At 41.1% G+C, this 26,733-nt stretch overlaps 1 protein-coding gene across 1 annotated transcript in view; it reads right to left on the bottom strand.

Annotated features, from left to right (window-relative positions):
- Nucleotides 1-26,733, bottom strand: part of VPS45 (vacuolar protein sorting 45 homolog) — a 210,755-nt gene that overhangs the window by 55,849 nt on the left and 128,173 nt on the right. The window contains exons 12-15 of the mRNA XM_053705388.1: nucleotides 14,611-14,769; nucleotides 13,744-13,851; nucleotides 11,605-11,726; nucleotides 7,127-7,258 (exon numbers count right to left, since the gene is read on the bottom strand). Coding sequence (XP_053561363.1) covers nucleotides 7,127-7,258; nucleotides 11,605-11,726; nucleotides 13,744-13,851; nucleotides 14,611-14,769 — 521 coding nt within the window. The remainder of the gene's footprint in view (nucleotides 1-7,126; nucleotides 7,259-11,604; nucleotides 11,727-13,743; nucleotides 13,852-14,610; nucleotides 14,770-26,733) is intronic.

Below are 26,733 nucleotides of genomic sequence, written 5' to 3' on the forward strand. Positions count from 1 at the left end.
CAGAGTTGCTAACTGAGGCCAAGCCAGAAGGGCATTGAAAACTGCTCTTAATTCCAGAATATTTATGGGAAGGAGACTCTCCTCCTGAGTCCATGATCCCTGAGTCTTCAGGGAATTCCAGACAGCGCCCCAACCTATCAGGCTGGCGTCTGTTGTTACAATCGTCCAATCTGGCCTGTTGAAGGGCATCCCCTTGGACAGATGTGGCCGAGAGAGCCACCATAGAAGAGAATTTCTGGTCTCTTGATCCAGATTCAGCATAGGGGACAAATCTGAGTAATCCCCATTCCACTGACTTAGCATGCACAATTGCAGTGGTCTGAGATGCAGGCGTGCAAAGGGTACTATGTCCATTGCCGCTACCATTAAGCCTATTACCTCCATGCATTGAGCCACAGACGGGTGTGGAATGGAATGAAGGACACGGCAAGTTCATTTAGAAGTTTTGTTAACCTGTCTTCTGTCAGGTAAATTTTCATTTCTACAGAATCTATAAGAGTCCCTAAGAAGGGAACTCTTGTGAGTGGCAAGAGAGAACTCTTTTCTTCGTTCACTTTCCACCCATGTGACCTTAGAAATGCCAGTACAAACTCTGTATGAGACTTGGCAGTTTGGAAACTTGACGCTTGTATCAGAATGTCGTCTAGGTACGGAGCTACCGATATTCCTCGCGGTCTTAGTACCGCCAGAAGAGAACCCAGAACCTTTGTAAAGATTCTTGGAGCAGTAGCTAACCCGAAGGGAAGAGCTACAAACTGGTAATGCCTGTCTAGGAAGGCAAACCTTAGGTACCGGTAATGATCTTTGTGAATCGGTATGTGAAGGTAGGCATCCTTTAAATCCACTGTGGTCAGGTACTGACCCTTTTGGATCATGGGTAAGATTGTACGAATAGTTTCCATTTTGAACGAAGGAACTCTTAGGAATTTGTTTAGGATCTTTAAATCCAAGATTGGTCTTAAGGTTCCTTCTTTCTTGGGAACCACAAACAGATTTGAGTAAAACCCTTGTCCGTGCTCCGACCGCGGAACCGGGTGGATCACTCCCATTAGTAAAAGATCTTGTACACAGCGTAGAAACGCCTCTTTCTTTATCTGGTTTGTTGACAACCTTGAAAGATGAAATCTCCCTTTTGGAGGAGAAGCTTTGAAGTCCAGAAGATATCCCTGAGATATGATCTCTAACGCCCAGGGATCCTGGACATCTCTTGCCCAAGCCTGGGCGAAGAGAGAAAGTCTGCCCCCTACTAGATCCGTTTCCGGATTGGGGGCCCTCACTTCATGCTGTCTTAGGGGCAGCAGCAGGTTTTCTGGCCTGCTTGCCCTTGTTCCAGGTCTGGTTAGGTTTCCAGCCCTGTCTGTAACGAGCAACAGTTCCTTCCTGTTTTGGAGCGGAGGAAGTAGATGCTGCTCCTGCCTTGAAGTTACGAAAGGCACGAAAATTAGACTGTCTAGCCCAGAGCTTTCCAAACTTTTCATGTTGGTGACACACTTTTTAGACCTACATAATTTCGCGACACAGTAATTCAGTTGTACTAGCAAACAGGAGGTTAATCTAACTTGTTTTTAGAGATATGGACACATACATAAATTATATAATAACAAAATGTATTTACAACAGTATGTGCAAGAATTAAAAAAAAAGTTTAACACCAATAGCTACTTACTATTTTAATGGGATGTATGAGGTTGATGGGATGAACACAATTTCTGAATATTTGGTGGAATATTAGATAAAGACACTCGCATTTCATCATCAAGCATTTTTAAGCTTCCACTTCCTATCCATATATCAAGAGCATCAGCAGCAATGCACTACTGGGAGCTAGCTGCAAAAAAACCCAACTGACTTCTGACTTCAGCTCAGCGTTTAATCTGCCGCCCTCAGAGCTCGGTGAGTCCGATTGACTACTGCCCGCGCTGCATACACACTGCTGTCCCGCTCACTGACTACACATGCAGTCACGAGCCAATTAAGGAGACTACACGTGCAGTCAGGAGCCAATGTGCCGCCAATGGGAATAGTTTCAGTTCCCACTGATCTGTGCCAATAGGTTAACATGATCTGTGTCCCCCTAGGTATCAATCATGCGATATGCGTAGCAGGCAGGTGGAAAGTCAGAAACCAAAAAAAAATTAAAAAAAGAATTTGTGCTGAAGCAGGGACACACCTACACACTGCTGCCGACACACTAGTGTGTCCCGACACACAGTTTGGAAAGCACTGGTCTAGCCCTTGGTTTGGCTCTGTCTTGAGGCAGGGCATGGCCCTTACCTCCAGTAATGTCAGCGATAATTTCTTTCAAACCGGGCCCGAATAATGTCTGCCCTTTGAAAGGTATGTTAAGCAATTTAGATTTAGAAGTCACATCAGCTGACCAGGATTTTAGCCACAGCGCTCTGCGCGCCTGAATGGCGAATCCGGAATTCTTAGCCGTAAGCTTAGTTAGATGTACTGCGGCATCAGAAATAAATGAATTAGCTAGCTTAAGGGTTTTAAGCTTGTTTATAATCTCATCCCATGGAGCTGTCTCAAGGGTCTCTTCCAGAGACTCAAACCAGAATGCCGCCGCAGCCGTGACAGGCGCAATGCATGCGAGGGGTTGTAATATAAAACCTTGTTGAGTAAACATTTTCTTAAGGTAACCCTCTAACTTTTTATCCATTGGATCTGAAAAGGCACAGCTATCCTCCACCGGGATAGTGGTACGCTTAGCCAGAGTAGAAACTGCTCCCTCCACCTTAGGGACCGTCTGCCATAAGTCCCGTGTGGTGGCGTCTATTGGAAACATTTTTCTAAATATAGGAGGGGGGGGAAAAGGGTACACCAGGCCTATCCCACTCCTTGTTAATAATCTCTGTAAGCCTCTTAGGTATAGGAAAGACGTCAGTACACGCCGGTACCGCATAGTATCTATCCAGCCTACATAATTTCTCTGGGATTGCAACCGTGTTACAATCATTCAGAGCCGCTAATCCCTCCCCTAATAGTACACGGAGGTTCTCAAGCTTAAATTTAAAATTTGAAATGTCTGAGTCCAGTCTATTTGGATCAGATCCGTCACCTACAGAATGAAGCTCTCCGTCTTCATGCTCTGCCATTTGTGACGCAGTATCAGACATGGCTCTAACATTATCAGCGTACTCTGTTCTCACCCCAGAGTGGTCGCGTTTACCTCTAAGTTCTGGCAATTTAGATAAAACTTCAGTCATAACATTAGCCATGTCTTGTAAAGTGATTTGTAATGGCCGCCCTGATGTACTTGGCGCCACAATATCACGCACCTCCTGAGCGGGAGATGCAGGTACTGACACGTGAGGAGAGTTAGTCGGCATAACTTTCCCCTCGTTGTCTGGTGAAATTTTCTTGACATGTACAGATTGGCTTTTATTTAAAGTAGCATCAATGCAATTAGTACACAAATTTCTATTGGGCTCCACATTGGCCTTTGAACATATTGCACAAAGAGATTCCTCTGTGTCAGACATGTTTAAACAGACTAGCAGTTAGACTAGCAAACTTGGAAAATACTTTTCAAAACAATTTTCAAGCAATATAAAAAACGTTACTGTGCCTTTAAGAAGCACACAAAAAAACTGTCACAGTTGCAATAACAATGAACTGGATTAGTTATAGAAACTAAATTTTTACAGAAATTGCATTAATTTAGCAAAGGAATGCACCCACTAGCAAATGGATGATTAACCCCTTAATACCAAGAAAAACGGATAACAACTATTATATATACGTTTTTATCACAGTCAAAACACAGTCTCACAGGTCTGCTGTGAGGGATTACCTCCCTCAAAACTAGTTTTGGAGACCCCTGAGCTCTGCAGAAACGTCCTGGATCATGCAGGGAGAATAAGGAAGACTGTGACTGAATTTTTAATGCGTAGTAAAAGCGCCAAAATAGGCCCCTCCCACTCATAATACAACAGTGGGGAAGCTCAGTAAACTGATTTTATTCAAAATAAACGACAGCCAAGTGGAAAATAATGCCCATAAATTTTTCACCAAGTACCTCAGAGAGAAAAACGATTATCTGCCAGTAAACGTTTTAAATATAAATATATGAAATGATAATAAAAGCCTGTTGCTAGTCGCTATCACTGCAGAAGGCTATAAGTTATATGTAAACAGTATTTTCTTAGTGAAGTGCCATTCCCCAGAAATACTTCAGTGCCAACATACATACATAACAGCCTGATACCAGTTGCTACTACTGCATTTAAGGCTGTACTTACATTATAACGGTATTAGCAGTATTTTCTCAGTCAATTCCATTCCTTAGAAAATAATATACTGCAACATACCTCTTTGCAGGTGAACCCTGCCCGCTGTCCCCTGTTCTGAAGTTACCTCGCTCCTCAGAATGGCCGAGAACAGCAAATGGATCTTAGTTACGTCCGCTAAGATCATACACAAACTCAGGTAGATTCTTCTTCTAATGCTGCCTGAGAAAAAACAACACACTCGGGTGTTGTTTAAAATAAACTTTTGATTGAAGAAATAAAAACTAAGTTTTAATAACCACTGTCCTCTCACACATCCTATCTATTAGTTAGGTGCAAGAGAATGACTGGATATGACGTAGAGGGGAGGAGCTATATAGAAGCTCTGCTTGGGTGATCCTCTTGCACTTCCTGTTAGGGAGGAGTTATAATCCCATAAGTAATGGATGACCCGTGGACTGACTACACTTAACAGGAGAAACAGCTATCCTCTATGGGAATAGAGATTCTCTTAGCCAATGTGGAAATCGCTCCTTCCACTTTGGAAACTCCTTAATAGAGTCAGCTATTGGAAACATTTTCTTTAACATTGGAGATGGAGAAAAAGGAATACCAGGTCTCTCCCACTCTCGTGTAATAATCTCTGTAGCACGGTCTGGCACAGGAAAAACCTCCACCGCGGGAGGAAAGTCAAAGTACTTTATTAGACTTCTTAGGATTGACTACGACAGTCGAGTCGGAGTCGTCCAAAGTAGCTAAAACCTCCTTAAGTAACATACGGAGGTGTTCTAGCTTAAACCTGAAAGATACAACTTCAGCATCAGAAGCAGGAACTAAATTGTCAGAGTCTGAGAGTTCACCCTCAGATGCCACTGAAGTGGCTTCCTCATCCGATGTTTGAGCAAGGGAAACTTGATTAGCCACAACCTGATCAGAAACCTTACTTGCCGATTCCTTAAACTTCCTCTTGCGCTTTCCCTGAAGCATGGGAAAAGCAGACAGCACCTCAGATACTGCTGAAGAGACATGAGTAGCAATGTATTGCAAATAAAATCCAATGGATTGTGAGAGGAAACACAGGGCACTGCATGTGTTGCACAAGCTTGTGACGCTTGGGGGAACAGTTGCGGCATGACTGGTACAGGAGACCCCTAAACAGCATCCGCCTTATCTAAAAGGTGGCTCATGTTCAAAAAATGTCTCTCTAAAACATAAGGTTCTTTTAATACAAGTAGAACAAAATGGTACTGGTGGTTCCACCTGGGAATCAAAACATAACTTGCATGTAACAATCTGCATAGCCTCTTGGTCCATCATCTTAGCAAAAAAATTAAAGATGTCTATTTTATTTTAAAAAAACTGTACTCTTATTTTAGAACTGCACACAAAATGTTACTGTGCCTTTAAATAACAAAATTAATTTAATGTAATTTAATTTAATGGGATAACAAAATATTGAATTATACCCCAGGCAACCCACTACACCTCAGCAATTATATTGAGGTGCCTACCTGACCTGCTGCCTGGAATAATATTAGCCAACGGTAACTTCAGAAATAAACCGTCTGAAGACGAATCCGTCATCTGAGCCCACAATGTCGGAGCGGCCGACAACTACGCCACAATCGGGAACTGAACACACTGACAAACTCTCTCCTAATAGAGAAGAAGTGCGCCCAATAACCGCCGCCTGTGGAAGACCTACCCCCATACTAATCTGGGGCTGTCTCGGTGGTCGGAAGAAAAGTTCCGGCAAAAACAAAAACTTAAGCAAAAGATCCGCAATTATAAGGATCTATAAGTGAAAAAAAAATAAAAATAGTACACACCAGTCCTGCCCGTAATAAACCGTAGCTAGGAACATAATCTGAGCCACCAATACCCAACTCATCCCACAGTGCCTGAAAACTAGGATAAAACTGCTCAAGGACCAGAATCTTTCTTACCCTGAAAGAAAACTAAACATGCCACTTACCTTAAATTCAGCTTGTCCGGCAGCAGGACAGTTTTCCCGGTTTAAGAGTTTGAAGTGCCTCACATGGACCTGTGAAAAAAGAAAGACTGAGTAAACTTACACAGGCTTTCAGATTAGGGCAGCAAGAATGATTGAGAAAGTACAGTGAGGATTGTACCTCACAAGTTCTCAATTGCTTAAAAGCCACCACTGCCCTACTGAAGAGACTGACGTGGACCAGGCTAAACTCCAGAATAACAGAGCAAACCTACTCTGTATATTAAAATAATAAAAACTTGATTGTAGAACTTCTATCAGACACCGAAAACTTTACCACCTCCTTGCAATGCAGGTAAAGAGAATGACTGGGGGGATTGTGGGTAGGGGAGTGATATTTAACAGCTTTGCTGTGGTGCTCTTTGCCTCCTCCTGCTGGCCAGGAGTGATATTTCCAACAGTAATTGATGATGATCCGTGGACTCAATTGTGTAAAGAAACCACAATTTCGCTTAGTATTTTGTACTTAGAAATATAAATTTCTATGCGTGTTTTGCACATCCATTGTACACAATTTATTCCTATGTATAATTTACGTACAAATTTTAAGTTTTTGATAAAATATGATTTTTAGTAAAAGAATTTTATTACGATTTTTGCTGCACCTTAACAATATTTTTTTTCCTATGTATTCTTGTGTGAATGCTTTAATTATTAGTTTTGAATGATTTTTAAAATTATGATTTTAATTGTGCACCTTTGTATGCAACTCCTTCCCATACAAAAACACAGTATACGCCCCTTAGCGAGACCTCTGTTTCCAGGGTAAAAAGTGGCTTTATAAAAATCCACCAGGGAAATAGAAGCACTGGCATTCTCTTAAATTATCTCGACTTTTAGGCCCCTTAGTGAGAAGTATTGTGAATATAATCTTCCTCACCTTTTGGTGTTGTGAATAGTCGTCCCTCCCAACACAATACGGACTCCAGGTGTAGTGCGATTAAGGTTATATACTGTGAAAGCTTCTTCATATGTGGCTCCTCCAACCATGAATACAATTATATCTTGAGGCCTGTAGAGGAGAAAAGTAAAGTTGCATTTAAATGATACAACATCTAGGTTCTGTTACTATATTTTATTGAAAGTCAGACCTAGATAGGCTCAGAAGCATGAATGTACTGCTGGTGATTGGTGGCTACCCACATGACTGACGCATAGTCAGCGACCACAAAATATAGTCCTGGAATGCTGAATAGAAGACTAGGGCAGAATCTGTGTTAACAAATTCTGTTTAGCAATATTCACTATGGTGTTAGCTACACAATATCCAAGTGTGTCCAATTTATTTTGAAAGTGCTTATAATAATACACCTGACTGTTCTGGAGGTGCCATGAAGGGTATTTGGTCTTATCTCTAGGCCAATGGCTATAGCTAAACTGATTTTAGAACTTACTTTTTTCTGCCTTTGAGTGAGTGACTGGTAATTTGTGTGGTTTTATTCTAGTAGAATTCGCACCTAGTCTGTTCTGGGATAAGCTGCTTGTCCTTATAAAACATTGGATGAGCCAGTGACAAGAGGAATATATATGTGCAGCCACCAAATGCCAGCTAGCTCCCAGTAGTGCACAGCTGATCCTTTACCTAGTTATGTATGCTTTTCAACAAAGGATACTAAGAGTAAGAAGCAAAGTAGATAAATGAGTGAATTAACAGTATATAATATATGGCATTGTATATATGAATTGACATATTGTATATTTTTATTTGTGTGCTTATATTTGCATTGAGGGTTGGTATTTGATACTAACAGTTTAAACAGATTTGTTTACAGAATTTTAGGAGTGTTGTACTGATTTAGCAGCTATAAAACACTTGGCCCTCCAGAGGGGTTTTGGAGCTATATTTCCCATGATGCTCAGTCAGCATATCAGCTGGCTGAGCATCATGGGAAATGTAGTTGTTTTAAAACCTCTGGAGGGCCAAGTTTGAGGATCTCTGCTTTAGGTTATCATATTTAGGAACCGGATCAGTACACATAACAGGAAGGGGGGTGTCTAACTCAGGGTCTCAGCGATGCTGCTTACACAAGTAGTTGGTTACTGGCTGCTGACAAGGGACAATCTTCAATAGATTTTATGCTAAACTATCCTTTTTAGACTAGGTTTGTTCTGCAAATGACACATTTATTGATTAATGGATTAATGGTCCCAAATGTGTCATTTTACTATATGTTATAAAGTGAGGTGTGTAGAAGAGCTTGTCTTATTATTTCTTTCTGGATCATCAACTCCATCATAATATCTGAAAATCAGAGTTTGAGAAGGAAGCAACTTTTTCTTATTAAATGGCTAAAGTCAAAATTAAACTTTCATGATTCCAATAGAGCATGCAAAAGACTAGAAAAAAACATAACATGTCTACTGGGAGCTAGCTGGCGATTTGTAGCTACACAAATATGCCTCTTGCCACTGGCTCACTAGATGCATTAAGTGCACTGCGGCTCTGGATTTGCAGGTATTAAACACAGTTATGTTCAAGCACCAGCACAAAATAAATCTTTCATAGTAAAGCATTTTCTTTTTTGCTCTTATATCCCTTGAACATAATCAATAGATTATGAAAGGTTAAACCAGGTCAATATCAGGAACACATGGAAAAGGGAAATCTAATATCAGCTCATCACAACAGTAGATAAGAGAAAGAAAATAGTGAGAGAACACGCTTTGTGGGATGTAAGTTTATTTTGGACTAGACTGTCCCTTAAAGTTAAAGGGACATGAAACCCAACATTTTTGTTTTGTGAGTCAGATAGGGCAGAACTTTGCAATTTACTTCTATTATCTACTTTGCTTAGTTCTCTAGGTATCATTTATTGAAAATCATACCTAGGTAAGCTCAGGAGCTGGGAGCTAGATGCCGATTGGGGCTGCACAAGTATGCCTTGTTATTGGCTAACCAATGTGTTCAAGTAGCTCGCAGTAGTGCATTGCTGCTCCTTCAACAAAGGATATTAAGAGAATGAAGCAACATTTATAATAGAAGTAAATTGAAAAGTTGTCTAAAAAAACTAAGTTCTATCTGAATTGTGAAATAATTTTTTTTGTGTTTCATGTCCCTTTAACCCCTTGAGTGCTAATGAGCCGTCACAGAGTTTCCCACTCTGGTGCTAATGACGGCTCAGAGCCGTCACTAGCACTCTCCCAACTTGAGGGAGATCTGGGGGCTCCCACCCGCTCCTACCCCGGCGATCGGTGCTGCATAATGAAAGGCATTGCCGGGGCTTCCGTTTTGCGTGGTGACGTCACGCGCAATAAACGTGATGACGTCACCGCGCAACTTTATTTAACATTAACAATGTTAAATATAGGAGCAGGGGGCATGCTGCTTAGAAGCCTGTATCTCAGGCATCTAAGCAGCTACAGACCCCAAGACCCACCGCTGGAAAGGTAATCGCCTAACCTTTCCAACTGTGTAAGTCTTGGGGATCTGAAATAAATTAAAAAAAAAAGTAAAAAAACAAAACCTTTAAGAAAACCTTAACACCCAGGTGGGAAAGTGCTTAGCACTCAAAGGGTTAAAGTATTTTAGTGGTGTTGCAGCCAAATAATGAGTGTAGACGATAAATCCGTGGAACACTGGGATAGACTGAAAAAAGCTGAATAATTTATAAAAAAAAGCAAAACCAAAAAAATTAAATATATTGCAAAAAGATTTATAGAAAACAATTCCTGGAGGAATTTCTCGTTAAATTGTTTTGCAAGTGATATAATTGCACATAAAATACAACCAATCGTTTCAGGTTGTTGCACAGAGTTACTTTATAATAAATATTTTTTAATAAATAAATTAATAAAACTTAAATTTTTATGCTTAAGCATAAAAATACAAGTTTTACATATTATTAATAATCCAAGAAATTTAAACTTCAGTATATTGTGCAATGTTTTAATGTTTTTGGAGAGTGAAAATGGAAAAGAGGAATCCAACTCCAGCCCCCCGAGGCTCACAAATGTGTCAAATATTTAAAGACTTAGATTCCCAGTGAATAATCAGGATGACTCAGTGAAGTAAAAAAACAGGACAGTATAAATCAATCCCCTACCTGCTTGTAGCCATGAAGATTGTAGGCTGCGCTATTTCACATCAGTGCTAAAGCTGTTTTCAGTTGTTTGACATTTAGTGCATTTACAATTCAATTTCAGCTTATATTTTGTAAGGTGTCCACACAGATCATATATCTTTTTTTGAGAGGTTCAATCAATTTTAGAATAATATAAATAAAATAGCAAAATAATCTTATACAGAATTTAAAAATATATTTTTATTTTTTAAGTCAATACTTCAATACTGCTTCACAGATTACAGCTTGTCTTGGAAGGAGTGTGTGGCTTAATAACTGTGAGCGTGCATGGAAGACTAAGTGCATGCCATAATATCTATGCAAGTATCAACTTGACGACACGAGTTTTGCCGTGTGCGCAGTATTAATACGACTTAATTTGCATGCATTATACCTACATGGACTACTGGGTATATTGACATACTCACGTTTAAACATAATTGATGAGTTTTTTAACCCATGCACGTGACATTAATTGTATATTTACATATCTATGCCTCTTTAAAGTCTAACAAGCTTAAAGGGACAGTCTACATCAAAATTGTTATTGTTTCAAAATGATAGATTATCCCTTTATTACCCATTATCCAGTTTTGCATAACCAACACTGTTATATTAATATACGTTTTACCTCTGTGATTACCTTGTATCTAAGCCTCTGCAGACTGCCCTCTTATCTTAGTTCTTTTGACAGGCATGAATTTTAGCCAATCAGCGCTGACTCACAAACAACTACATGGGAGTGAGCACAATGTTATCTATATGACACACATGTCAAGCTGTGAAAAAACGTCAAAATGCACTGTTACAAGCAGCCGCCTTCAAGGGCGTAGAAATCAGCATATGAGCCTACCTAGGTTTAGCTTTTAACAAAGAATACCAAAAGAACAAAGCAAATTGGAAAGTTGTTTAAAATTGCATGCCCTATCTGAATCATGAAAGTTTAATTTTGACTAGACTGTCCCTTTAATGCTTACAGCTCTGTGCTACATGTATTTGCAATATATATCAGGGTGCTACTTCCTTAATTTTATGTGAAGTCGGGTGACTGCATAGATCCCGCAGTTATACTTTGACAGCCAATACCTATTTGATGTCTGGTGGGGCTGCCCTCTAGTTGGGTGTTGCAGGTCTCCTATCTTCACTACAATTTTGGTTAGAAAGTGATGTCACTGTACACCAATTAAATGAATTAGATTATTAAAAAATAAATCATTTTTGACTATTATTCTTCTCCCTTCATTGGATTATTTACATATGAACAAATAGGTTCACTACATTGGGTCACGCTATGTACCTGTCTCTCAATGTGCTTGGTCCCAGGTAAGGGTACAAACTGTCTTTCAGTTTTCCTTTAATAAGCTGATCCAAAGTGTCAAGAAGAAGTGGTTGATGTTGAGTGTAAACATTCTCTACTCCCTGGTAAAAAAAAAAAATAAGCATTACTCAATGGCATGTCACAGCCTGAGCACAGAATTTCAAGAAAAGCTTTAAAAGAAAAAGTCAAGCAAATTTAAAGTGTGGTTATGGAGAGCCTCAGATGAAGTATGTCAAAAGATGAATGAGGATAGCAGTTTTGAGCAGAAGGTAGGTTTGAGTGGAACATGTAGACGAACGCAATGTGTGCTGGATGGTTGAGAACCTCAGACATAAGGAAGATGGACAATGAGTGCAGTGAGATATCTCTGGGAGGTCATAGAAACATAGAAACATAGATATTGACGGCAGATAAGAGCCATAGGCCCAGCAAGTCTGCCCCACCTTACCTAACAGTATAAACTTATCTAGTTCGTAGGATAGCCCTATGCTTGTCCCATGCATTTTTAAAGTCCCCCACAGTGTTTGTTGCTACTACCTCTTGAGGAAGTTTATTCCATAAATCAATCACTCTTTCTGTAAAGAAGTGCTTCCTCAAATTACTCCTGAATCTACTACCCTTTAGCTTGAGCTCATGACCCCTTGACAAAGGGGTCAAAGGACCCCTTGACAAAGGGGTCAAAGGTCAAAGACAAATTGATGCCTGGGTGTATTGTATGTTTATGCTTGGGATGTGGGCGAAATATTAAATTATAGTAGTTCACTAGCGGAGAGTCTCAGGTGCTGTACAAGAGTAGTTCTCAAATTAAAAGTAAAGACAGATCTCGTAGGCACACTCACTTTAAAAAAAACAAAAAAAAAACTATTTAAAAAGGGCAATTAAAGTGAAAAAAATACATGCTCTTATTGGTTAGATCACGAATTTTATTCACTATCAACCCTGTGCAACTAACGCTGCCGATTGGCTCAGAAGATTTTTACAGTGGTTTAACACATAGCTATGCAGTGTCCATAAATATAAAATTGCATTTTCTAATGAATAAGGCCATATAATATTTTTTTTCATTACGGACCTTTAAACATTCAGGAGTACAGAAACCCAGTTCACCAAATCATTACGACTAAGGGCTCGAAACAAAAGTGAGAGTCAAGTTCTCCTATTTTGTGCCTATAAATGTGCACACAATTGTAATCTCTTATTTACCAATCAAAAATGTACCCAAAAACTTGGGATATTGGTCTGTAAAATGCAAGCAGTTACATTGCACCTGCCTACTTCTTCGGTGCGCCCCAAAAAATTTATCAATTACATCACTCCTGTCAGACCGCCTTGTGTAAAGTTCTACTCCCACTGCGAGCAAAGAAGTTCTACATAAATACTGTGGAAAATTGCAGTAGAGGTCATTTCTCTTGGAGCGTCCGTGGAGTTTATGTATGTTTTTTGTTTAGTAACTTACAAAAAAAAACCACAAGTGTAAAATCTATTTACTTTTTTAATACAATGGGAGTGGAAAATATAATTGAACTGTTTCCCATTAGCCTCAAACAAAGAGCAATGAAACAAATCTAGAAAAAAAAAAAAAAAAAAAAAAAAAAGTTACATAAAAGGCCCAGTTTTTGATAAAAATCAATACAAATATCCAAAAAAAATTTTTTTCCTCAAGCCTGTAAACAGTAATATATAAAAGATGATAAAAAAAGCAGAGTGATATTTATATGTTCTTCAACTGAGGTGCAAAAAAAAAAAAAGGGCTTTTTAATGATAAATTCAGTCCCACCATTGCGCTTCAAGACAGGCGATCTCAGACGAGTGCAGAGGAGAACAGGGAGGCGCATTCATTTTGACAATGATAAATCGAACCCACAGTGTTTTTGAAAAATAAAAATTACTCTTCAAAACAACTATATTGTCAACAGATAAGTAAATATAAAAAAGGAGAGAAAAAAGCTCAATTTCTTTTTCTATGTCCTAGAAAAGAAATAAGCAATAAACAGATATAGGATACATATTTTTTCCATACTTATTCATGGTGATTACATCGAGAAAAAAACCCCATAAAATGCTTTCATAGTGTTTACTTTGCCCTCCAATCACCACTAATCTTACAGGTGCACTCACCTTTAATCCTTTGAAGAACTGCTTGGTGATGGCTACCGCATCCTTTGGGTTAAAGAGATCATTGCCTCGTGCCCTTTTACCACCAAATTCCGCCATTGCAGAAACCAGCTTATGGGATTACAGAACAACAACAGTTTTAGTTAACACAAGAACCAGATTGTTTAATGTTTTTAGAATACCTTGTTCATGATTATGGAAAATAGAAAATTACCTTAATTTGCCCTTTAAAGTCTAAGACTGACAAGAACATAATTTATATCCATGATTCAGATATCCTTTATAGAAAACAAGGGTTTATAAAAGTATTTAAGAAAGAGATTAAAAGGGACATAAAACCAAAAAAAAATATTGATTTTAAGAGTCAGATAGTGAGTAAAATGTTTAAAAACTTTCCAATTTACTCCTATTACCAAATTCACTTTGTTGTCTTGGTATCCTTTTTTTAAAAGCAGGTAGGAAGGCTAGGAGCGTGCACGAGACTGGCAGCAGTTTTAGAACTATGCCACAGTCATCTACTGCTCCAGAAAGATGCGTGCTATCCATTTATATTTCTCTTCAACAAAGAATACAGTGAAAACAAAAAAAAAGTTGAAAATAGAAGTAAACTAAACATTTTTTAAAAATTGTATGATCTGTCTGTAACACCAAAGAAAATTTTGGGTATGATGTCCCTTTAAAGGAACACCCATATTCTTTCCTCCTGCAAGTTAAAACCTTTAAACGCCTTGCTCAACTGCAATACTTCAGTCATTTGTGGCTATTGTGATTATTTAAAAATGACCTATATCTAAATCTAAAACAAAAAAAAAAATTAGGCAGAAAAGTCTGATGAAGCCAGAACAATTTAATTAGTAGGGTGGTACTTACCCTTCGGTTCTTGTCGGACACACCTTTGTTCCTGAGGTCAGTAAGGAGACTCGGAAGAGCACTGCTACTGTGTTTCCCATAATGCAAAGCGTACAGCATGACCAGCCTGGTAGCATCTACCTCCGACACCCTCTGGTTCTGCATTAGTCGCTTTATATTCTATGAAGAACATATAAAATGAGCCACAGACATGAAATAACCACCAGAAAAATGTAAAATAGATTTTAAAAAGTTGTAAACAGATGTTGCTGTGCAATTAAATAAAAATAACACCGCTTATGTGTATGTCCTGTTCATCAACAGAGAAGAAGGAGTTGTCCTTATTAGCCAGTGAGCCATGAACCAGCAGGGCACAAACATGCACTTCCTGTATGACTTTTTGTTTAATGTTACTATTAAATTGATTATCAACTTTACATTAAAAAAGCTGAATGAAGCCAGCAACAAGTCACTAGTCTTTGTGCAGCCTTGCTTAGGGCACTGAAGGGGCAACGCTTCTGTAATGTTACTGGTATGTAACCTATAAGTTGATGGATAGTAAGAATTGCCACTTGTGACGTCTGTGTGTGGCTATTACACAGCAAGTCTATTGTCTCATTACAAGAAGCGATTCTCCGTCTATTCATATGCTAAGGCTCGCAGTCACAATGCACGCATCTCATGCTCCGTGCAGGACGCACGTCCTCTGTGCATGTGTCACCAGCAAGCTAGGATGATGTTATCAACACATTAACAATGCCCCTTTCTTAGATCTTTTCCAATGTACAGTGAAAAAAATACATAGCAGCTAAGTGTCTATAAAACCCCCCCTTTTTTTTTCTTCTACTAAAATACACTATGGGTTTTTTTTCAGGTTTGTTTCATGAACATTTTAATTCGATGAGCGGTCATGGCCCTCGCCCCATTAACCAGCCTCATTTCATAGGTCTGCAATTGCTAAATAGTTAAGGTCTCCAGAATACATAATATTCTTGTGACTTAAAATGCAAACCAAGATTCTAGCCACAGCCTTAAAAAAAAGAATGTATTTTTTTCCCCTTTAGATCTGGCCGGGGAAAGGAGACGTTAAGTAAATGAAATTATATACAGCACTAAAGGTTAAAGGCAACATAAAATAGCAATTTCATTTCTCATGACGTTTGATTATGAATTGTAAAAAAAAAAAAAAAAAAAAAAAAAAAAAAAAAATCTGAAACTGCAGCCTTTGTCACAGTAATAGCTGAACTAATGCCAGAGCACATTAATATCTGTCACTAACTGGCAACAACTAAGGAGAAAAAAAAGAATGCTCTAGCTATGCTCCTGCGCTGTAAAATGAAAGAATAAAAGTTAAAGTGATAGTAAATTCTAGCATTTGTGAATATACTGTATATTATTAGCTACATAATCCTTATTTTAATATTCTTTTAAAGTGATGGTAAAACCTAGGACTGACCATTGGAACAAATAAACGTGACTTTCAGTTATGAAGCATAAAATACTTTATGCTGAAAGTTCCTTTATTTGTTTCAAGCGTTCGCCACACTGAGCTGCTCAGGCAGCCCACGGCAGAACACTATTTTGTTAAGAGGCGACGTCTCCACCCCTTAGCAAATAGCCGTGCTCTCCAGCAGGCACCAAGCCGGATTTCCCGCACGGCTATTGGCTAAGAGGTGAAAACGTCACCTCTCAGCAAAACAGCGTTCTGCCGTGGGCTGCCTGAGCAGCTCAGTGCGGCGAACGCTTGAAACAAATAAAATAACTTTCAGCATAAAGTATTTTATACTTCATAACTGAAAGTCACATTTATTTGTTCCAATGGTCAATCCTAGCGTTTCACAAACACTAGGATTTACCATCACTTTAAAAGAATATTAAAAAAGGATTATGTTGCTAATAATATACAGGATATTAGCTATTAAGAGCAGCATTGAACATTAAGCACAATGGGCCACATGTACTAAGTGAAGGACAGACATGGTTCCAAACTAGGGTACCTGTGTACCTGCCTTTGCAGCGAGAAGCAGCAAACACTGTTGTCAGCTGCTTGCAGTTATCGTTGCACAAGGGTTTCCTTCGGTAGCACCACCCCCTACTCTTATGCAACCAATCACAAGAGCAGGGCCTGCAACCTGAATGGACAAGTTGGAGGTGATTTGCTTCAGTCACATCAGAGTCTGCACTGCAAGGGCTCCAAAGCAGACTCTGCTTCTTAGTACCAATAGACTTAATCTCCCTTTCCCTGCATTCCTGAAGACCATTTCTTTATTTAAAATCATTGTTGTGTGTGTATATGAACCAGGTGTGATTACTAAAAGTTCTAGGCTGAATAAACCACCCAAACTTGCCCAACAAAACCTTGTATGTGTTACAGATCTGTCACATTACCAACAAGCTGAAGAATGCTTTAAAACATAGAAATACACAAAAGAATACTCAGAGGATTCTGTAAGAGTTGTATCTACAGATCCAACTACAGTCCAACAGCAGAGGCTCCTTGTGTATAGCCCTGCAACATCAGATTTACACTCACCTATCAGCTTTATCTTCTCATATTTAAAAGTTCTATTCTGACAACTCCCATCCTCAGCACTAAGCAGTCATGTCACCTGACAACAGGTTGAAGGAACAATCTAGTGAAAAGTAAATTTCATCATTCAGATAGGGAATGCAATTTTAAACAAATTTGCTTTTTTCTCTTGGTATTATTTGTTGAAAGCTAAACCTAGGCAGGCTCATATCCTAATTTCTAAGCCCTTGGAGGTCGCCTATTATCTCAGTGCATTTTTGACAGTTTTGTTCACACACGCCATTTAGATAACATTGTGCTCACTCCCGTGGAGTTACTTAGGAGTCAGCACGGATTGGCTAAAATGCAAGTCTGTCCAAAGAATAGAAATAAGGGGCAGTCTGCAGAGGCTTAGATACAAGGTAATCACAGAGGTAAAAAGTGTATTAATATAACCGTGTTGGTTATGCAAAACTGGGAAATGGGTGATAAAAGGGATTATCTATCTTTATAAACAATACAAATTCTAGAGAAGACCGTCTGTTTAACTAGTGAAACCCTTAACACAAGAAATGCCTGCTGCACAGGAACTTGAAGAACATAAAGGAACCCATTGTCCAACCCATATTGGACAAGGAACAACAAGATAAACTCACAGAGAAGTTCAGAAATCTTGAAAATCTGGCCTGTTGGGTGGGTCTTAACGAGTGGGAAACTCTGATCTAAAGGAAAATAGGATCCAGGAGCTCCAGACACAGCACTAAAACATCAGCAGTATATAAATAGCATAATGTCTTTATCTAAGACCTGTGTAATATATCTGCCTGCTGGCTACAGACCACTAAAGTATTAGGTGATCAAACACTCAACGAAACGGATAACTCGCAAGGCTTTGCACAGATATTGGCTTCTTCCTTTCTCACAGAATGAAGTGAGGTGATAAGAAGCGGAAGTCACCAAAGTGAAGCACAAGGTATAGAAGTTAGCAATATCAGCTATTTTGCCAATATCTTCACTACATAAATATGCTTCAGTATTCTCCACAGAAAATGTTGCCAGTCAGATGGCATGATGGAGTGGCAGTGTAATATTTTCTAACATTGTATCATTTTCTTCTATCCAAAGCACAAATTAATTGCACAATATAAATAACAAAATGTATGCTTACCTGATAAGTTTATTTATTTCTTGACACGGTGAGTCCACAGATCATCTAATTACTATTGGGAATATCGCTCCTGGCCAGCAGGAGGAGGCAAAGAGCACCACAGCAAAGCTGTTAAATATCACCTCCCTTCCCTCCCACCCCAGTCATTCGACCAAAGTAAAAGGAGAGAAAGGAAGTTACAAGGTGCAGAGGTTTATAAAACGACAAAAAACGGTCTTAAAAAACAGGGCGGGCTGTGGACTCACTGTGTCAAGAAAGAAATAAACCCTCCCAGGAGGCTGCTGTCCAGCAGTTTCATAGGCCAAACGAATGATACTCTTCAGCCACAAAGTTAGAGAAGTAGCTGTAGCTTTCTGCCCCTTACGTTTCCCAGAAAAAACTACAAACAAAGCAGAAGACTGGCGAAAATCCGTCTAGGTTGTGCAGCAGATGTTCCTTATGAGAAGACAGGTTAGGACACAAAGAAGGAACAACGATTTCTTGATTAATGTTCCTATCCGAAACCACTTTAGGGAGAAACCCTAATATAGTACGAAGAACTACCTTATACGAATGAAAAATAAGGTAAGGAGATTCAAACTGCAACGTCGAGAGCTCTGAGACCATACAAGCAGAAGAAATTGCAATAAGAAACAAAACTTTCCAAGATAACAACTTAATATCTAAGGAATGCATAGGCTCAAACAGAGTCTGCTGAAGAACTTTAAGAACAAGGTTAAGACTCCAGGGAGGAGTAACAGGTTTGAACACAGGCCTGATTCTGACCAAGGCCTGACAGAACGATTGCACATCTGGTACATCCGCCAGACGTTTATGTAACAAAATAGACAAGGCAGATATTTGACCTTTCAAGGAACTTGCCAATAAACCCTTCTCCAAATCCTCTTGGAGAAAAGACAGAATTCTAGGAATCTGAACTCTACTCCAAGAGTAGCCTCTGGATTCACATCAATACAAATATTTATGCCATATCTTGTAGTAAATCTTCCTGGTAACAGGCTTACGAGCCTGAATCATGGTCTCAATGACCAAAAATCCCCGCTTAGATAAGATTAAGCGTTCAATCTCCAAGCAGTCAGTTTCAGATAAACAAGATTTAGATGAAGGAAGGGCCCCTGAAGTAGAAGGTCTTTCCTCAGTGGGAGTCTCCAAGGTGGGAAGGATGACATCTCCACTAGGTCTGCATACCATATCCTGCGAGGCCACGCCGGTGCAATGAGGATCACCGACGCCCTCTCCTGTTTGATTTGAGCAATGACCCGAGGAAGGAGAGCGAATGGAGGAAATAGGTATGCTAGACTGAAATTCCAAGGGACCGCCATAGCATCTATCAGTACAGCCTGAGGATCCCTCGACCTCGACCCGTACCTCGGGAGCTTGGCATTCTGACGAGATGCCATGAGATCCAGTTCCGGTTGTCCCCCATTTGAGAATCAAGCTGGAAAACACTTCTGGATGGAGTTCCCACTCCCGGGTGAAAAGAGTGTCTGCTCAGAAAATCCGCTTCCCAATTGTCCTTTCCTGGAATGTGGATCGCAGATAGACAGCAGTTGTGGGTCTACGCCAACTGAATAATCTTGGCTACCTCTGTCATGGCCAAGAAACTCTGAGTTCCTCCCTGATGGTTGATGTAAGCCACTGAAGTTATGTTGTCCGATTGGAACCTGATAAACCAGACTGAAGCTAACTGAGGCCAGGCCAGAAGAGCATTGAAGATTGCCCTCAGCTCTAGAATGTTTATGGGGAGAACAGACTCCTCCCGAGTCCATGTCCCCTGAGCCTTTAGTGAGCCCCAGACTGCTCCCCATCCCAGCAGGCTGGCGTCCGTTGTCACAATCACCCAGGTGGGTCTGCGGAAGCAGGTTCCCTGGGAGAGATGTTCCTGAGACAACCACCAAAGAAGAGAATCTCTTGTAGCCTGATCCAGATCCGCATAATCCCCATTCCATTGTCTGAGCATGCATAACTGCAGAGGTCTGAGGTGGAAACGGGCAAACGGAATGATGTCATGGCAGCTACCATCAGACCGATCACCTCCATACATTGAGCCACTGACGGCCGAGGAGAGGCCAGATAAGAATTGAAGATCTTTGATTTTCTGACCACTGTCAGAAATATTTTTATCGATAGGGAATCTATTATGGTTCCCAGGAACACTACCCTTGTAGCTGAAATTAAGGAACTCTTTCCCAAATTCACCTTCCATCCGTGAGAACGCAGGAAGGATAACAACATCTCCGTGTGGGAGTTCGCTTGTTGAAAGGATGGCGTCTGAACCAGAAGTCATCCAGATAAGGCACCACTGCAATGCCCCGCAACCGGAGCACCGCCAACAGGGATCCCAGGACCTTTGAAAAAATTCTGGGAGCTGTGGCAAGGCCGAATGGAAGAGCCACAAACTGGAAGTGTTTAGCTTGCTGGACTTCTTAGGATTGACTACGACCGAAGTGTCAGAGTTGTCCAAGGTAGCCAAAACCTCCTTAAGTAACAAACGGAGGTGTTCTAGCTTAAACCTGAAGGTTACAACTTCAGCATCAGAAGAAAGAATTACACTGTCTGAGATTTCACCCAAGCAGACAACGCATCAGATACCGCAGATGATATGAGGGTAGCGATGTCTTGCAACGCAACTCCAGGCGGAGCTAGAGAGGAAGCGCAGAGCACTGCATGTGTGGACGATAAAATTTGGGACACTTGAGGAGAAAGCCGTGTCATATCTTGAACATTGTTAGTAGACTCCTGAACAGCATCCACCCTAGACAATGTTGGCTCAGAATCAAAAAGTCTATCCCTGTAATTCAATGTTCTCTCAATACATGAGGAACAGAAAGGGATTAGTGGTTCCACGTTCGCATCAAAACATAAAGTACAAGTAACATCTTTACCCAGAATTGAACAAATTAAAAATAAAAGTACTTAATTTTTAATCAAAAGTTCACACAAAAAAATGTTACTGTCCCTTTAAATATAAAATGAAACTGCTTTATTTTTACAGCAAAAATATGAGAAAATATTTAACAAACACCCAGGTCAGCCTCTACACCTCAGCTTAGCCTTGCTGAGGTGCCTACCTGCCCTGCTGGAAAACCAGAGGCAATAGTTATCAGATGGATTCCAGACTCAATCCAGAGCGCTGCACCCAATGTCTGTCGAGCGTAGCACACAAAACTGGAACCGCAAACAAATTCTTCCCTTCCGGAACACAGGAAGTGAAGAGAAAGGGCGCGCAATAGAAAACTTTAGCGCCTCAGCTAGCCCCGCCCATTGTGGGCGTAACAGAACTAACCTCCCGGTCGGTAGGATTACACTGAGGAAAAAAGCGGCGGGAGCAAGTAAAAAAAAAAAAAAACACACCACCTCTAGACATAATGACTGAGCCTATCTCCTCGTCCCCAGTGCCTGCAACCACTGCCTTAGATAAGCTCCTTAACTTGTTAGGGCCCATATATTTAGTGTCCCATTGAAATAAATATTAAAGTGCCATCTTTTTCCTGTATACGGCTCAGAAAATAAAAATAGCACTTACCTCAATGAATTCCGCCAGGCAGCAGGGCAGCTCACTAGATTTGAGAGGCATGCTCCCTCACATGGACCTGTGGAAAAAAAAGATAAAAGACTGAGTAATCTTACTCAGGCTTTCAATACTAGGGCAGCATTCACTACATGGGAGGCGCAGTGAGGACTGTACCCCACAAGTTCCCATTGCTTAAAAGCCACCACTGCTCTACTGAAGCGACCGACATGGACTACTGCTACACCCCAGGAGAAAAGCAGCACAAACTTGCACTGCTGAAAAATAATAAAATCTTGATTGAAGAATCGTCTTCTAGACACCTAAACTTTACCACCTCCTTGCTCTTAACGTAGGCAAAGAGAATGACTGGGGTTGGAGGGAAGGGAGGTGATATTTAACAGCTTTGCTGTGGTGCTCTTTGCCTCCTCCTGCTGGCCAGGAGTGATATTCCCAATAGTAAATTAGATCATCCGTGGACTCACCCTGTCATTAGAAAGAAAACATAATTTATGCTTACCTGATAAATTTATTTCTCTTGTAGTGTATCCAGTCCACGGATCATCCATTACTTATGGGATATATTCCCTTCCCAACAGGAAGTTGCAAGAGGATCACCCACAGCAGAGCTGCTATATAGCTCCTCCCCTACATGTCATATCCAGTCATTCGACCAAAACAAAACAAGAAAGGAGAAACCATAGGGTGCAGTGGTGACTAAAGTTTTTAATTAAAATTTAGATCTGCCTTAAAAAGACAGGGCGGGCCGTGGACTGGATACACTACAAGAGAAATAAATTTATCAGGTAAGCATAAATTATGTTTTCTCTTGTTAAATGTATCCAGTCCACGGATCATCCATTACTTGTGGGATACCAATACCAAAGCTAAAGTACACGGATGATGGGAGGGACAAGGCAGGGACTTAAACGGAAGGAACCACTGCCTGTAGAACCTTTCTCCCAAAAACAGCCTCCGAAGAAGCAAAAGTGTCAAATTTGTAAAATTTTGAAAAGGTGTGAAGCGAAGACCAAGTCGCAGCCTTGCAAATCTGTTCAACAGAGGCCTCATTTTTAAAGGCGCAGGTGGAAGCCACAGCTCTAGTAGAATGAGCTGTAATCCTTTCAGGGGGCTGCTGTCCAGCAGTCTCATAGGCTAAACGTATTATGCTACGAAGCCAAAAGGAGAGAGAGGTTGCCGAAGCTTTTTGACCTCTCCTCTGACCAGAGTAAATGACAAACAGGGAAGAAGTTTGACGAAAATCTTTAGTTGTCTGTAAATAGAACTTCAGGGCACGGACTACGTCCAGATTATGCAAAAGACGTTCCTTCTTTGAAGAAGGATTAGGGCACAATGATGGAATAACAATCTCTTGATTGATATTCCTGTTAGAAACTACCTTAGGTAAAAACCCAGGTTTAGTACGCAGTACTACCTTGTCTGAATGGAAAATCAGATAAGGAGAATCACAATGTAAGGCGGATAACTCAGAGACTCTTCGAGCCGAGGAAATAGCCATCAAAAACAGAACTTTCCAAGATAAAAGCTTAATATCAATGGAATGAAGGGGTTCAAACGGAACTCCTTGGAGAACTTTAAGAACCAAGTTTAAGCTCCACGGAGGTGCAACAGTTTTAAACACAGGCTTAATCCTAGTCAAAGCCTGACCAAATGCCTGGACGTCTGGAACTTCTGCCAGACGCTTGTGCAAAAGAATAGACAGAGCAGAAATCTGTCCCTTTAACGAACTAGCAGATAAGCCCTTTTCCAAACCCTCTTGTAGAAAGAACAATATCCTAGGAATCCTAACCTAACTCCATGAGTAACTCTTGGATTCGCACCAATATAAGTATTTACGCCATATCTTATGGTAGATTTTTCTGGTAACAGGCTTCCGTGCCTGTATTAAGGTATCAATAACTGACTCTGAGAAGCCACGCTTTGATAGGATCAAGCGTTCAATCTCCATGCAGTCAGCCTCAGAGAAATTAGATTTGGATGGTTGAAAGGACGTTGTATTAGAAGGTCCTGCCTCAGGGGAAGAGACCATGGTGGACAGGACGACATGTCCACTAGGTCTGCATACCAGGGCCTGCGTGGCCACGCAGGCGCTATCAGAATCACCGATGCTCTCTCCTGTTTGATCTTGGCAATCAGTCGAGGCAGCAGCGGAAACGGTGGAAACACATAAGCCATCTTGAAAACCCAAGGGGCTGCTAGAGCATCTATCAGCGCCGCTCCCGGGTCCCTGGACCTGGATCCCTAATGAGGAAGCTTGGCGTTCTGGCGAGACGCCATGAGATCCAGTTCTGGTTTGCCCCAACGATGAATCAGTTGAGCAAACACCTCCGGATGAAGTTCCCACTCCCCCGGATGAAAAGTCTGGCGACTTAGAAAGTCCGCCTCCCAGTTCTCCACGCCTGGGATGTGGATCGCTGACAGGTGGCAAGAGTGAGACTCTGCCCAGCGAATTATCTTTGAGACTTCTAACATCGCTAGGGAACTCCTGGTTCCCCCTTGATGGTTGATGTAAGCCACAGTCGTGATGTTGTCCGACTGAAATCTGATGAACCTCAGTGTTGCTAACTGAGGCCAAGCTAGAAGAGCATTGAATATTGCTCTTAACTCCAGAATATTTATTGGGAGGAGATTCTCCTCCTGGGTCCACGATCCCTGAGCCTTCAGGGAGTTCCAGACTGCGCCCCAACCTAGAAGGCTGGCATCTGTTGTTACAATCGTCCAATCTGGCCTGCGAAAGGTCATGCCCTTGGACAGATGGACCCGAAAAAACCACCAGAGAAGAGAATCTCTGGTCTCCTGATCCAGATTTAATAGAGGGGACAAATCTGAGTAATCCCCATTCCACTGACTTAGCATACATAATTGCAGCGGTCTGAGATGCAAGCGCGCAAATGGCACTATGTCCATTGCCGCTACCATTAAGCCGATTACTTCCATGCACTGAGCCACTGACTGGCGTGGAATGGAATGAAGCACACGGCAAGCATTTAAAAGTTTTGATAACCTGGACTCTGTCAGGTAAATTTTAATTTCTACAGAATCTATAAGAGTCCCTAGGAAGGAGACTCTTGTGAGTGGTGATAGAGAACTCTTTTCCACGTTCACTTTCCACCCATGCGACCTCAGAAATGCCAGAACTATCTCTGTATGAGACTTGGCCATTTGAAAGCTTGACGCCTGTATCAGGATGTCGTCTAGATACGGAGCCACCGCTATGCCTCGCGGTCTTAGAACCGCCAGAAGTGAGCCCAGAACCTTTGTAAAGATTCTCGGGGCCGTAGCCAACCCGAAGGGAAGAGCTACAAACTGGTAATGCCTGTCTAGAAAGGCAAATCTCAGATACCGATAATGATCTTTGTGAATCGGTATGTGAAGGTAGGCATCCTTTAAGTCCACAGTGGACATATACTGACCCTCTTGGATCATGGGTAGGATGGTTCGAATAGTTTCCATTTTGAATGATGGAACTCTTAGGAATTTGTTTAAGATCTTAAGGTCCAAGATTGGTCTGAAGGTTCCCTCTTTCTTGGGAACCACAAACAGATTTGAGTAAAATCCCTGTCCTAGTTCCGTCCGCGGAACCGGGTGGATTACCCCCATTACTAGGAGGTCTTGTACACAGCGTAGGAATGCCTCTTTCTTTATCTGGTTTTCTGATAACCTTAATAGATGGAATCTCCCTCGAGGAGGAGAAGCTTTGAAGTCCAGAAGATATCCCTGAGATATGATCTCCAACGCCCAGGGATCCTGGACATCTCTTGCCCACGCCTGGGCGAAGAGAGAAAGTCTGCCCCCCACTAGATCCGTTATAGGATAGGGGGCCGTTCCTTCATGCTGTCTTGGGGGCAGTAGTAGGTTTTCTGGCCTGCTTGCCCTTGTTCCAGGACTGGTTAGTTTTCCAGGCCTGTCTGTAACGAGCAACAGTTCCTTCCTGTTTTGGAGCGGAGGAAGTTGATGCTGCTCCTGCCTTGAAATTTCGAAAGGCACGAAAATTAGACTGTTTGGCCTTTGATTTGGCCCTGTCTTGAGGAAGGGTATGACCCTTACCTCCAGTAATGTCAGCAATAATTTCTTTCAAGCCGGGCCCGAATAAGGTCTGCCCCTTGAAAGGAATATTAAGTAATTTAGATTTAGAAGTCACGTCAGCTGACCAGGATTTAAGCCTTAGCGCTCTCCGCGCCTGGATGGCGAATCCAGAGTTCTTAGCCGTTAGTTTAGTCAAATGTACAATGGCATCAGAAACAAATGCATTAGCTAGCTTAAGTGATTTAAGCTTGTCCATAATTTCATCCAATGGAGCTGTGTGAATGGCCTCTTCCAGAGACTCAAACCAGAATGCCGCAGCAGCAGTGACAGGCGCAATGCATGCAAGGGGCTGCAAGATAAAACCTTGTTGAACAAACATTTTCTTAAGGTAACCTTCTAATTTTTTATCCATTGGATCCGAAAAAGCACAACTATCCTCCCCCGGGATAATGGTACGCTTAGCTAAAGTAGAAACTGCTCCCTCCACCTTAGGGACCGTCTGTGGCGTCTATTGGAAACATCTTCCTAAATATAGGAGGTGGGGAAAATGGCACACCGGGTCTATCCCACTCCTTGCTAATAATTTCTGTAAGCCTTTTAGGTATAGGAAAAACGTCAGTACACACCGGTACCGCATAGTATCTATCCAGCCTACACAATTTCTCTGGAATTGCAACTGTGTTACAGTCATTCAGAGCAGCTAAAACCTCCCCAAGCAATACACGGAGGTTCTCAAGCTTAAATTTAAAATTAGAGATCTCTGAATCAGGTTTCCCCGGATCAGATCCGTCACCCACAGAATGAAGCTCTCCGTCCTCGTGTTCTGCAAACTGTGATGCAGTATCAGACATGGCTCTTACAGCACCAGCGCGCTCTGCATCTCTCCTAATCCCAGAGCTATCGCGCTTG

Source organism: Bombina bombina, chromosome 1 (genome assembly GCF_027579735.1).
Source record: "Bombina bombina isolate aBomBom1 chromosome 1, aBomBom1.pri, whole genome shotgun sequence".
NCBI lineage: Eukaryota > Metazoa > Chordata > Amphibia > Anura > Bombinatoridae > Bombina > Bombina bombina.